This window comes from Rutidosis leptorrhynchoides, chromosome 8 (assembly GCF_046630445.1).
Source record: "Rutidosis leptorrhynchoides isolate AG116_Rl617_1_P2 chromosome 8, CSIRO_AGI_Rlap_v1, whole genome shotgun sequence".
Classification (NCBI taxonomy): domain Eukaryota; kingdom Viridiplantae; phylum Streptophyta; class Magnoliopsida; order Asterales; family Asteraceae; genus Rutidosis; species Rutidosis leptorrhynchoides.
The window spans coordinates 283191481-283205245 of NC_092340.1; the positions used below are offsets into that span (position 1 = coordinate 283191481).

The 13765-nt window shown below is 32.6% G+C and overlaps 1 protein-coding gene across 1 annotated transcript; it reads right to left on the reverse strand.

Moving 5' to 3' along the window:
• Positions 1–6004: 6004 nt before the first annotated feature.
• LOC139864788 (uncharacterized) lies at positions 6005–11504 on the reverse strand. Its single transcript, XM_071853359.1, has 6 exons — positions 11378–11504; positions 11169–11245; positions 11051–11087; positions 10374–10530; positions 9991–10150; positions 6005–6372 (listed from the first exon to the last, which is right to left on the reverse strand). The coding sequence occupies exons 1-6, from the start codon at positions 11502–11504 to the stop codon at positions 6106–6108; spliced, it is 825 nt and encodes a 274-aa protein (XP_071709460.1). The 3' UTR covers positions 6005–6105.
• Positions 11505–13765: the final 2261 nt, after the last annotated feature.

A 13765-nucleotide genomic window follows, 5' to 3' on the forward strand; every position in this document is an offset into this window, starting at 1 on the left:
GAAATATGAGGAATATGTTAAGCAGTTTCATACGCGTTATATTGTGATCAAACGAATTAAAACAGAAACGAAATGATAGAAGGAATGGTTTGGAGTGGTTGTGTTTAGTGAGAGATCATGAGTTCGAGCCCGGTCTGCAGCAATTTTTTTTAGGAAAAGCTTGAAGGTAGTTTACTCATTTTTATTACTATCATTATTATAATTAGTATTATCATTATTATTTTTATTGTTATTATCATAGGTATTAGTATTATTATTAGTAGTAGTATTATCGTTATAGTAATTAATATAAATATTAGTATTATTGTTATTAGAAAATCATTATTTTTATAGTTATTATTATTATTATTAGTATCATTATTTTTTTTTTAAATTTATCCTTTTTATTAAAATGAGTATTATTATTGAAATTAACATTTTTATTAAAATTATCATTTTTACTATTATTAGAAATATCATGATTTTTATTATAATTGGAATTATTTTTATCATTATTATTAATATTATTATTAAAATATCAAATAAAGATTTTCTACATAAAAATATATTCTTGACATAAGACTTAACTACATTAATATTAATATTATATATTAAATAATATTTTAAAGGAGTAATTTCTATATTAAAATTTAATGTGATAAGTATTAGTTATATAAAATATATAGTTTAAGTATAAATTTATCTAATATAACAAGTATATTAATAATAATAACATTTATATAAACTTGTTTGATTACTATTTTGTGTTAATATATATACTTGATATAGGTTCGTGAATCCGAGGCCAACCCTACTTTTGTTCATTATCGTCATATGTATTTTTACTACAAAATACAATAGGTGAGTTTCATTTGATCCCTTTTACTCTTTACATTTTTGGGACTGAGAATACATGCGCTTTTATAAATGTTTGACACAATAGACACAAGTACCTTAACTGCATTCTATGATAGAATTATCTGGGATTGGGGTTGATACGAATGATTTTTATCTCTAGTACGATACGAAATGCATGCTATGAGATGGTTGGTTGATATGAATGGTTTATTATTTATGACATTTTGGCACCGGTTGGCCTATACTTTATATACATGTGTTCAGCCGTGGGGTGTAAAGACCGGCACAGAGGTTCTATATTTTGAAGGCACATGTATTCAACCGTGGGGTGAAAGACCGGCACAGATAGTTACTAGTATATTTTGAATCCTCACCAGGTATTCTTCATATGAATGATATTTTGTTTGTGCAGTTGGAATGGGACTTCTGTACGATTTATACTATTTAAAATCTTGTGGTCTATTAAAAATGATGAAAATGAAATGATTACTATAAACTAATGAACTCACCAACCTTTTGGTTGACACTTGAAAACATGTTTATTCTCAGGTTTGAAAGAAATCTTCCGCTGTGCATTAGCTCATTATAAAGATATTACTTGGAGTCATTCATGACATAATTCAAAAGACGTTGCATTTGAGTCGTTGAAGTTCATTAGAGATTGTTATTAAGTAAATGACAGATTAGGTCATTTATAGTTGGATATTATGAAATGGTATGCATACCTGTCAACTTTTGATGAAATGAAAGATTGTCTTTTAAAAACCAATGCAACGTTTGTAAAAATGTATCATATAGAGGTCAAGTACCTCGCGATGTAATCATATGTAATGTTCTCGTCCATATGGATTTGGTCGGGGCTTTACATAAACAGTACTACTCAATAAGCACACCGTACTTATTAAATCCAATTTTCGTCTGTATATGCTCTCAAAAGTATGTATGCCATGTTTTTCATGAGTTAGAATGTAGTTAGAATGTTTAATTTTAGTAAATCTGACGTGTAATAGTAAGATGAGAGGAAAGCATGATGGATTATATGCATGTAACAACATCACATTATTCATATTCCTCATGCATGTAGTTCACACAAGTTAAAGGTAATTTGTGACTTAGAATGAGAGAAGATCGAGATAACTGAAATCGAAGAAACACTTTTTGGCCACGTAGCATCCTTATATAATTATATCGAATGCATTCGATCTGTAATTAAAGATAAACACTATTTACTCAGATATACACATCGATTTTAAGCGTGTTCGGACAGAGGCAAGATGGACAAACCGCCTAGGACCCAAAAATTTAAAAGGTCCCAAAATTTTAAATATGTATATACTTTTATCAAATCTTCAATTAAATCAAAAAAAAAATTGTCGATTGAAGTTATAATACTGTAATTTTGAATAGTTAAACGCATTGAAAATAAATAAATAGATAAATTTAAGTATTATTTCTTTATATGTATAAAAAAAATTTAACGTGTATGAATGCCCATTTTTATTTTCGCTTAGGGTCTTCTACCTTGTTGAGACGGCCATGAACTCGATTGATGGGTCATATACAATTTAAGTGGTACTTTGTAAAAAAAAAAAAATTCTAAAGATTGGCACTATTTATTTCCATAATAATCACTAATTTTAAAAATATATGACGTCATATATATAAATTTAGTGGTGTCATATAAAAATCTTTTAGTATTTTATTACAAATTTTTTCTTAGTGTGGTCAAAGGACTTCACTTGCCACAAGCTAAATTCGCCAATGCTATCCGGGTTAACTCATGATCGTTTCTGACCCTGGTTAACAATGTAGTTCACCGTTTTCTCTGTTAGTGAAGTTAACCATGGTTATAATTTTTGCTTATATAAGTAAGTGTGTTTAGAGTCTCTAACATCAAGAAAATATACTAATACATACATACATACACTTAATATTAGAAAAGGTTCACTTAAGTTTGCAGTTCCAAATAATTCAAACAATGGCATCAGGTGCTCAACACAACCATCAGCCTGCAGCAAGAAACTCATGCAAGTTCTTTAAATCTCTTTAACTATTTATGTGTTATACAAAATTACCTTGCATTATTTCTAAATTTCATCAAATGGAAAAGAGATTAAAAATCAAAATAATTTGAATTATATGTTGGCTAATGGCTACCTTTAGTTACTCAATTTTAATGAGAACCATCTCATTTCAATTCTATGTAGGAAAACCTTCGTTTTACACTTTTTACTTAATTGGATTTTTTAAACTTTTTATTTTTTTGATGACAGATCCAGAAGCAGATTGTGTAATAGAACCATCTCCAGAAACTCTGCTATCGAAAGATAGGTTTATTTGCGAAATATGCAGCAAAGGTTGTCCAAGGTTCCAAAATTTACTTGTGCATCAAAGATTCCACAATCTTTACTTCTCACTCAAGTCAACGTCACCCGCCGTCAAAAGAAAAGTTTTTCTCTGCCCCGAGATCACGTGTCCCCGCCACAATCGAGCAAACGCACTCGGAGACTTTGGTGGTCTCAAGAAACATTATTTAAGGAAACATTGTCCTAACAAGTATAAGTGTGACACCTGCGACAAGAAGTACGCTGCTGAAGCCGACATAAAAGCACATGTCAAGAAATGTCGTTATAGAAAACATAATTCCGGTGCTGGGTCCTCTAGGTACTCTTTGATGATTCGTACACCACCATTGTTTAACCATACACCACATAACATTCTTTAAAAAATTATCTGCATTGTACAACGCTGTAATGCAGATTTAGTGGTATATGACTATAAATGGTGGTCTAGGTATCACCTCCCTTTTAAAAACTCCTGTTTACTTTTTGTGGTATAGATTTTGCAATCTTAAGTACTACTACTAATATATATGGCTTTCGATATGTACATTTACATTCAGCGCGTTAATATTGTTTACTTTATATGTAATAGTTTCCGATTTCTTGAGCTATACAACTTATTCTTTGCAGGGGTTACACTATTATTGATGACCAAGAAGCTTGTGTTACACAAGAGCATGAGGGTACACTACACATTGGAGACAGCTCAGTCAAAACTACATCAAAGACCAAGAACAAAAACAACAGGAACAAAAACAACCGCAACAACAACCACCACCACCACAACAGCAGCAGCAGCAACGACAACAACTACAACATAAATGTTGTAGAGTTAAACGAATCACATTTAAGTCCTCAAAGTTTTGGCATTCAAACCCCGTCTGCTTATTACGTCCCCACTTTGGCAGACTACGAGGCTCAACTGTGTACTTTTGGCGTTGGTATGGATAACGGGGGCGTTGTTACTGACCCTTCGATGGCGTTAAACTTTGGCAACAATGTTCCTGATTACTCTTTTTCATCATTAAATCGACAAGATCAACCTGAACTTGAAGAAGGTGTTGATTTTGAGATGTACGCTAATCTGCTGATGAATAAGGTTTCATTAGACGATGCGAATCCTGAGTTTGAGAGCTTTACGGGAGATGATGGCAATATTTATGGAGATGGGAACGGATCAAACTTGCCTTATGTGCATAACGCTAGTCTAAATGAAATGATGAATCCTGTATTTGATGAGGGATTCTCTACTTTTAAGCAACAATATGATGCGAGTTATGATCAAGTTGGTTACTATGGTCAAGGTGATGGCAGTGGAATATTTGACTATGGTGATGGAACGAATGGGGTCAACTTTGAAACATCCGTAGCTGCTCCTCCAGTTGTAGCCCCATTTGAGGAACACTTGAAACAATTTCAGGGATATTGGTTTTGAAAAATCATTAGCTTTGAGTGTGGAACTTAGTTTAATTTCTTCGTGTCTTTCGTGTACTCATCCTGGATGTTTGAATATGTTGTCGTTTTTTTTTTTATTGTTTCTTTCTGTTTTTTGATTTTCAAGTTTATAGACTAAGCCATATGGCATGTAATATTGGGAATAAATGCACATTTCATCAGTTTGCATCATCAATGTTCAGAACATAAGATGTTTTAGATTTATATTCATCAAATAAAAAACTCCTTGATCACCAGTTTCAATATGCAATTTAATTTAAATCCTTTCTATATATAAATAGATGAAAAAGATTCAATAACTTATGATTCTGATTTCATATTTTCACTTCAATTAGATACATCAGTTGCATGTATGTCGTACTTACATGTAGATTTCACTTAAAACGCTTATCGCGCTTGCTATTAGTGTTCCTCACCTCTAAGCTAATTTACAGTTTTGGAGTTTGCTTAGTCTTCCTATCTTGGGTTTTATAAATTCAAGAGGAGTATAGAATGAAGTAAGTAATATAAGCAAGCTATGAAGATTTGCGGTTTTTAATTCTTAACACACTTATGTTAAACATACTATCTTTAGATATGCAAGTTAGCACGCGTGTGTATGTATATCATCAATTAACATCTTCGCGAGCCATGACTAGTAATTCATAGTCGTTTTTTTCTTATTCAAGTAATATTTATATTTCGTAAAAAATAGACAACTACCTTTGATCTTTTCTGGTTGCACCCAAATGACCTGAAGTGTGAGAGCACCTGCACAAGAATGAATAGAACCCCTAAGTTGCCAAACTTTGTTACTGGCACTGCAAGCAATGCATACAATGGGCTTGACAAACTAGGCCCAATGATAAATTTCTCACTGGTTAGGTTTTACTTTTGGAGGTCATTTTCTATTTTTAAGAGGAAACATTCTCGTTAGCAGCAAGAAAGAAAAGCAGTAGCAGGGTTGGCCTTTGATAACAAAATTCGACAGTAAGAAGCAGCAGAAAACAATGATTTATGATCGGTAATAGCATAAAGGAAGCACGTCAGTAAAATAGCAGTAAAAAGGAAGCAAATTAGCAGAGCAGATTATCAGCAGATAATAGCAGCAGGGCTATTCATCAAGAATTGCGAGACAGTTAGCGCATAAACAGAAGAATGATGCAGCAAGTGATCACCATCGATGATTAGTAGCAAAAGTTTCTTTAAAAGAAAGCAGGAAATGGATTATTTGCAGTGCAACTACCATAGGGAATATAATGGTCACACATGAAAATTTGCATTTAAACATAAAGCATAAAACATTAATGCAATTTCACTGAACTGGAAATGGAAAATCCATCAACTAGTTATATACTTAGAACTAGAAAGATGATAAACAAAACCATCTTCTTTAGATACCTTATAACCTAGCAAGTTAGCTACAAAATACTACTATAGCCTAGTGAAAATATTTTTTGTTGCAAAATACACTAATTAATACTTGCATACATCAATAGCATAAACCAATAGATAGATCTAAATTAACACTACACTTTTCAGAAGTGTTGTCATTAACATTATGCCTTGTGTGCACTTCGCTGATTTCGCTAGTCGAGGAACCATTGCTAATCTGGACAGAAGGATGGTGCCATAAGAGCGACAACGATAATTCACAGCCACCTGCCAGCTCATCTATGTCTTCCTTAATATGATGTCCCGATTTTTCAACTTTCATCTCAGGTAATAATTGTCCCTCGCCGTTTTCTGTTTTGGAAATCTGCGTGACCAAAATATAAATATCTAAATCACTATAACAGCGCAGATATTCGAAACTAATTAAGACACGAATTCTAATTAAATCTTCCACCATAAAATACAATCGTGAAACCTTAGATCGATCTAATATATATTATTTCCAAAACAATTGATTGCGCATAATGACTAATCATACTTGTAGGGGTGTTCATTGGTCAGTTTTTGGTTTTTCGGTTTATTCGGTTCAGTTTTTTCGGTTTTGAAACTTATAAAATCAAAACTGAAAACCAAACCGAAACCAAATTTAAATATCAAAACCATAACCAAAACCAAATTTAAATATCAAAACTAATTAAGACGCGAATTTTAATTAAATTTTCCACCGTAAAATAAAATCGTGAAGGGTTAGATCGATTTAATATAAACTATATTCCAAAATAATTCATCGCATATAACGACTAATAATAGTAGCTAATTAAAGATAAAATTTGACTGGGAGATGTTATTTCTAGCCCTACAACTTAAAAATTCAAATATAAAACAAAAACCAAGTAAATAAGTCACTTTTATACATTTTGTCCGTTTTATATGGTATGGTCAAAATATCAGAAATAATGGAAGGTTGCAATTAGTACTTGGAAGGTGAAGGCCAAAAAAATAAATAATAATAATAAATAAAAAAAAACTGTCCCCTTATAATTCCAAATACTGGTACTGTCCTTCCCCAACTGCATTGAATTAGTTGCAGAATGGACCACCATTTTCATGTTAGTATTTATCCCAAAATTTTGTTCAATGCAGTACACTTTGTAACTGAAATTCTTTGGCATGCAAGAAACCACATTCTGATTGCTTTAGATTTTTACTTACTTATCCTCACTGTGCAATACCTGTTGTACACAGTATTTAGTAGTGGTAAATATATAGAGTAATTTTTAGACTACCATTAATTCTCAAGCAATCTTTTAGATTCTGCTAATATATGAACCATTTTCAGCTTGTTACAAAAATCAAAACGAATATATAACTTACTTTTATTTACCTTAAGTACTAGAATGTAATTTTTTATCCTACGATTCTTGTAAATATTGAAGAATAACATGAAAATGTTCATATTTATAGGTAACCTCGAGTAACAAATTAACAAATATTGGAAAGAATCCAGAACAAAAAAAGAAATTAAATGGGTATACGGATTAGGTTTTCCGATTCATGATATACCTTAAACTGGTAAACGGGTGAGATTTTTCTTGTTCATGTGAGACTTCTCATGAGGATGTTATGAGCCAACAACTAGGCCATGCACTAGCTTTAGTAATGGTTAACTAAAAATACATGTTAATAAGATAATTATAAATATAAATAATCTTCTACTCCGTATTAACGACTAATTCTTCATATTTAAAAGTCTAATGGTTTATGTAGTACAGTATGTCCATATACTTTTACTTTTACTTTAAAGTAACTGAACTTTATGTTATTACACGTACATTATAGCAGCTAGCCAGGCAGCCAGCTAGAATATTAGTAGTAAATATCTTTAGTGCGTTATACTAAAGTAAGGATTCTTAAAAATAATCTTCTTTAGAAATAAGTGACTTCAATTTTAGAATCCAAGAAAATATGAATATGAATACCTATAATTATACTCCAAATCATCATGCAAGTACTATAACACCATTCTCAACTATTTTCAACCATGACATACTTACTCTTCAGAAATAACCGTCAGTGCCACATCAGCATTTTCTCACTAGGATTCTAGATGAATGGAAGTTTTTATTGTGTTTGGTTGAACGACGACATGTAGGATGTGTTATTTGCATAAGCCGCGAAACCGAAGTTTGGTGCAAGTGAGTTTGAAGATGACGCATTTGGTGACGAATAATTGTGTGTTTCCATCAAATGGTTAAACATATCATTAGCTTGACTAGTTTGAATTTGTAGGATATTTTGAATTTTGATTTGGTTTATTTTTGGGTGCCATTTTGTGATTTGAATATGTAAAATGAGAGTAAAAATGGAAGTTGTGTGTTAAATTTGTATGAAATGTTGGGTGTATATATAGGAAATAGGAAATCTTAAACATATAAAAACAAAAAATACTCCGCCGTTTGGCTTATTTTGCATTTATTTTTTTCAGTTTCCAACGGGCATAGACAGCTAATTTAGCGTTAACATTATCACCCTCAATAATGGAAAGAAGACAGATCGAAGCATGGTTACAATGAGGGCGACGCCACTTCTATCGTTGCCCTCCTGGGAGAGCTTCTGGACAACGAGGGAAGTCGCGTTGGGAAAATGGCCCAAGTATATATACACATAAGACCGTTCACTACATGGTCACCAAAAGCATTGTTTGTACGTGGAGCAGCCATGACTAAAATCGCCCCTTGTGGGGTGTTTTTGGCTAGCATTTTTGTTGGCGTCGAGTAGTTTGCAACAAGTAAAATTGGGGGATCCAATAATATTAGTCTTTTTTTCCTTTTGTTTACAAACTCTTAATCATATTTTACCACATCACCCACAAATTTACCACAACCCTCCCACATTCTCCATTACCAAACACCTACGGATGACATCAGGTCGGGTTCAGGCCGGATCTAGGTAATCCCAGACCCGAACACAGTTAAAAAACCCTATACCAAACCCGGACTCATAACGGGTTATCGGGTTCACCCACGGTTAAACGGGGATCCCTTTATTTACTAACTCTCGAGTTATCGGGTTTTCTTGCGGGTAATTAATATCTCCGTTGTTAGCCATTCTCATTTACCATTCACCTATTTCAATCTTTGTTTCAATAATACTATTAATTAATATTAATGGTAAAGTGAGAACGAAATCTATATGACTATATATAAATATCGAACGATAGTACGATACTATAATACCAAGTTGCACTTTATATTATTATTATTAAATTTTGTTATTGTTACTAATGAAAATGAAATCCACGCAGGGTCGGGTATGCGGTATATGGGTCGGGTTTGCGGGTTTGTATCCAAACCCATCCCCATACCTCATACCTGAACCCGCAAAAAAAAGTATAACAATCCCCGTACCCAGGCCAAGACCCGAATAACTGGACCCAAATCCAGCGCAAAAGTGTCGGGTTTCGGGTTTAGCCATCGGGTACGGGTCTTTTTGCCATCCCTACAGTAACACCCTTTCATTGCACAACTTTATCACGTTACAGTCACCCATCCAAAAATTCTCAAATACCACTCCACATCACAGTGAGGTTTAATATTTTGATAGGAGAGAACCTAGAAAACTTACCTTAGGTCTATGAAAAAAAAAAATTATTCTAAAATAAAATTTATTTTGAAATTTTTTTTTCCGCCCTATGCCATATGTCATCTATGTGGCTCAGTGTGTAATAAAAAAAAATGTTAACATATTTTTTTTTCACATTGAGCACATGAAAAAAAATACGTTTAAAAATCTGTTTTACACGAGCTTACTCAGTTATTTACTTATTTGAGTTCTCTCCTATGCAAAGTTCTATGGGATCCTCAATATATATATATATATATATATATATATATATATATATATATATATATATATATATATATATATATATATATATATAGAGAGAGAGAGAGAGAGAGAGAGAGAGAGAGAGAGATTGTACCATTAGGAAGTCAGAATGATCTGTTTGATGGGTAAAGCAGGAAGGATTGAAGTGAAAATGTGGATTAGAAAAGGAATGAGTCTGCTGCAATTTGTTATCACCGGTCCCCTTTATTCTTTTCTCCCAACATCTATGCATCTCTTCTGTCTCACTTCTCTCTCTATATATACATCATATATCATCATAATAATTAATTTAAATTTAAACAAATAAAATTAAAGTACAAATAACAAAATCTTAGTAACCATAGAATCCCATTTATTAAAAAAAAATTTATATTAAATTTAATAATATGGTTACTACTAGTATAGTAGAGAATGTATCACATTGTTTCTATACTAAAAACTTGCAGTGAAGTAAGTTTGACATTATGGACTAATTACCTCTTAAAAGGGACAGTGAAAGGATGGTGAATGATGTGATCAGGACAAGATTCTTGAATGGATGAGTGTAAATGAGTCTCATGGTCAATGCTTCCATCAAATTGATCCTCAAGAGACTGTTTGATGAATAATCCAATGGAGTCATGAACACCATCATCTAAAAATTGAAATATTCATTCATAATACATATTCAGAAAAATTTAGTACTATAAAGTGAAAGAACACAAGGAAACAAAGAGAAAGAGACAAGAATAAAATTTGTCAAAGCATAAGACTTTTTCCCTTTTAAGAATATAATAATAATGTGTGTTTTGACCAAGGTAAAAAAAAAGGACTAAACAATTCATGACTTTAAAAAACACCCAACTATTAAATATTTGAAAAAGAATGTTTGCAATTCTTCATATTATTAAATGCCACCATTTAGAATGGAGGCAAGATGTTATGTTCTAGTATGTTTTTTGTTCTATTTTTGTAGAAAGATATATACTTTTTTGGGCAAAAAAAATCATAAATAATGGTATCTAAATCTTCCATATACTTTTATTCCTCAAAAACAAATATTGTAACACATAAAGATCAGGCCATCCTACCAAGAAGTTTAAGGGTTTTCTTTACGGAATCAAGTTAAGTTTTTAGTTTAGTAGCAGTGATTAATGAGATAGATGTATATATACCTTGAAGATTAACATCACTCCTCATACTTCTATACATCTGCAAGTTCCATATTAAAAAAATTTAATGTAATGCTTATATTCATACAAAAAATAAATAAAATAAAAAAGATGAAAGAACCTGAAGATGACTTTTAACATGGGAAATAGTGAGTCCCTTAACATCCATCAAATGAAGAACAAGCTTGGGTGTTGCTTCTACATATATATACACATCACAACATCATTACAAAACCATAACAAAATGTTTTTTTTTTTTTTTTTTTTTTTTTTTTTGTAATAAAAAATAAAGTAAGCAGAAAGTAATTATAAGTAAGAAATAAAACATACTATGAGGACCACCAAGAGTGTGTATAGCTTGAACAAAACATTTATGAAGATCTGGAGTCCATCTTAATCTTGGAACCTTTGATCTTATGTATCGCCTAACTGTTCCATTCCTCTCACAACCCCCCATTTTTCTTCTCTATATATATTTTTTGGTCTCTCTATATGCATATATATGTGACTATGAACATATATATATATGCCTATCTATATATATTGTTTAATTATATTATCACAAATGGGTGTTAATTTGAAGTTGTTGAAGAGGAATAAAGAGAAAAAGATCTTCTTTTTGTGTTGCCAATCTAGTCTAGCTTCAAGCGTTAGGTGTAAATATCAGAAATAGGTGGGTAGCTAGGGAGTAATAGATTGATTTATAGGGGTCGGGTTGAGTAGTTTCGGGTCGAATCAGGTCGGGTAAGGTGAAAGTATTACCCTCTGCAAAAGAAAAAAAAAGAAAGAAAGAAATTATGATCACGAGGATATGTAGATTCTGATTATAGTTTGACCTTTTGATCTGTTTCTCTCTCTAGAATCGTAGGAGTGATGATGATATAATACGCCAATGTCGTCATGATAACAAAACTACAATGAAATAATCCAGTAATATCGTGACAATATACTCAATGACCATATTTTGTTTGTTGAAACGCAAAAAAAAATTAAATAATTTTTGCTTTGACCAAATTAAAAGTGTTCCCTGCACCTTGTCTCTCTGCTAGTCTTGTTGTGAAATGTTGCTGGACGGAAGTGAAACAACCCAATCCGTATTCAACCGGATAAATATATATATATTTTTTTGTAACGATCATTACGTGTCATTGGAATGATATAAACCATTCCATACAACCCATTAAAATGTACAACAAGTTTAATATTTACAAAATGCACTAAGGCCATTAACCAAATGTAATACGAGTTCGACCCATTTTAAATGATAGTTTTAATCCAAACTACACCCGAGCATGGTTTGAGGCTAAACTACCCAAAAACATTAGGTCATCATCCAAAAGCTTTAACTAGCACGCATCATGGGAATCTAATGCCCAATAACCCCTTTTCCTTTCTCCGTGTTCGCACCTAAAAATGTAAACAACGAGAGGGTAAGCTAAAGCTTAGTGAGTGCAATAGTTATACATATACATATATAACCTACTTACTTGCAACCACTTACACATTATCATATACAAACTTGTAACTCAATAGCATGTCCTCATACTCGTAATACTAACAAGTTGTACAATATCACAAAACCGCATTGGCATATACTCAACACAATCTATATATATAAACAATCAACAAACCCCCATATGGTTAACCATAAACGCTATGGTGCTACCGGCTCGATGGTTCACACCATACGCATTTGAGTCATACTCTTTTGTAGTGCTACCGGCTCGTGGTTCACACTTTGTTTTATAGTGCTACCGGCTCGATGGTTCACACTTGATGCTACCGGCTCGATGGTTCACATCATGATTTTATAGTGCTACCGGCTCTTTGGTTCACACTTCGGCGCTACCGGCTCGATGGTTCACACCTTATTTTATAGTGCTACCGGCTCGATGGTTCACACTTTGACACTCGTCACATACATGTTATGACACTACCGGCTCGATGGTTCATACCATAACATTCACAAATAAATACGCCATATACACATACGTATAATTACTCCACTCACCTTATCGTCTTTGTTGAACTAGAAAATCAAGCTCGCGACCTTCAAAGTAATGCACCTATCACATTATGCATTTAATTAACATACAAACTAGTGGAATTAACCACCAACACTTACTCTTGAGCATTTAATGACCTAATGCATTAAATGACCTAATGCATTAAATGACTCACATCACCCAAAACCGCCCATTAATGGCCATGACTCGTCATAAATCACTAAAAGCTAGTGATTAGAGTCTACTAACTCCAACTAACACAAACTTAGAGTATTTCATACCCATCTCACCCAACTAGGTCAACAATTGCCCATTTGACCCATCTTAACCCATAGACTTTCAACTTTGGTCAAACTTAAACTCATTAACAAATCTTTCATCCTTAAACAAGTGTATTAGTGACTAACAACACATTTAACACTTACAAATCCCAATTTTCATGACCAAACCCTAGATTATAGCCATTAGGGTTTTCCTTACTTCAATATAACACAATTCACCCATTAATTCCCCAAATGGGTCTTACAAGTCTCCAATGGCCCAAACCCTAGCCATAAATTAACTAAAACTTAAAACACGGAGTTAAGACTTACCAACACTATCAAGTCGTAGCTATGAACAAGGAGAACAAATTTACTTCTTGCTCCAAAGATCAAATCTCAAATCTTCACTCTCAAATCTCACTTTGGATTTAAATGGGTTTTATGTTTTG

Coding starts and splice junctions, on each gene's coding strand:
- LOC139864788 (XM_071853359.1), bottom strand. CDS start 11,504: ATGGGGGGTTGTGAGAGGAATGGAACAGTTAGGCGATACATAAGATCA. Junction 11,246..11,377: donor CACTCTTGGTGGTCCTCATA/GTATGTTTTATT, acceptor ATATATATGTAG/AAGCAACACCCAAGCTTGTT. Junction 11,088..11,168: donor ATGTTAAAAGTCATCTTCAG/GTTCTTTCATCT, acceptor TGGAACTTGCAG/ATGTATAGAAGTATGAGGAG.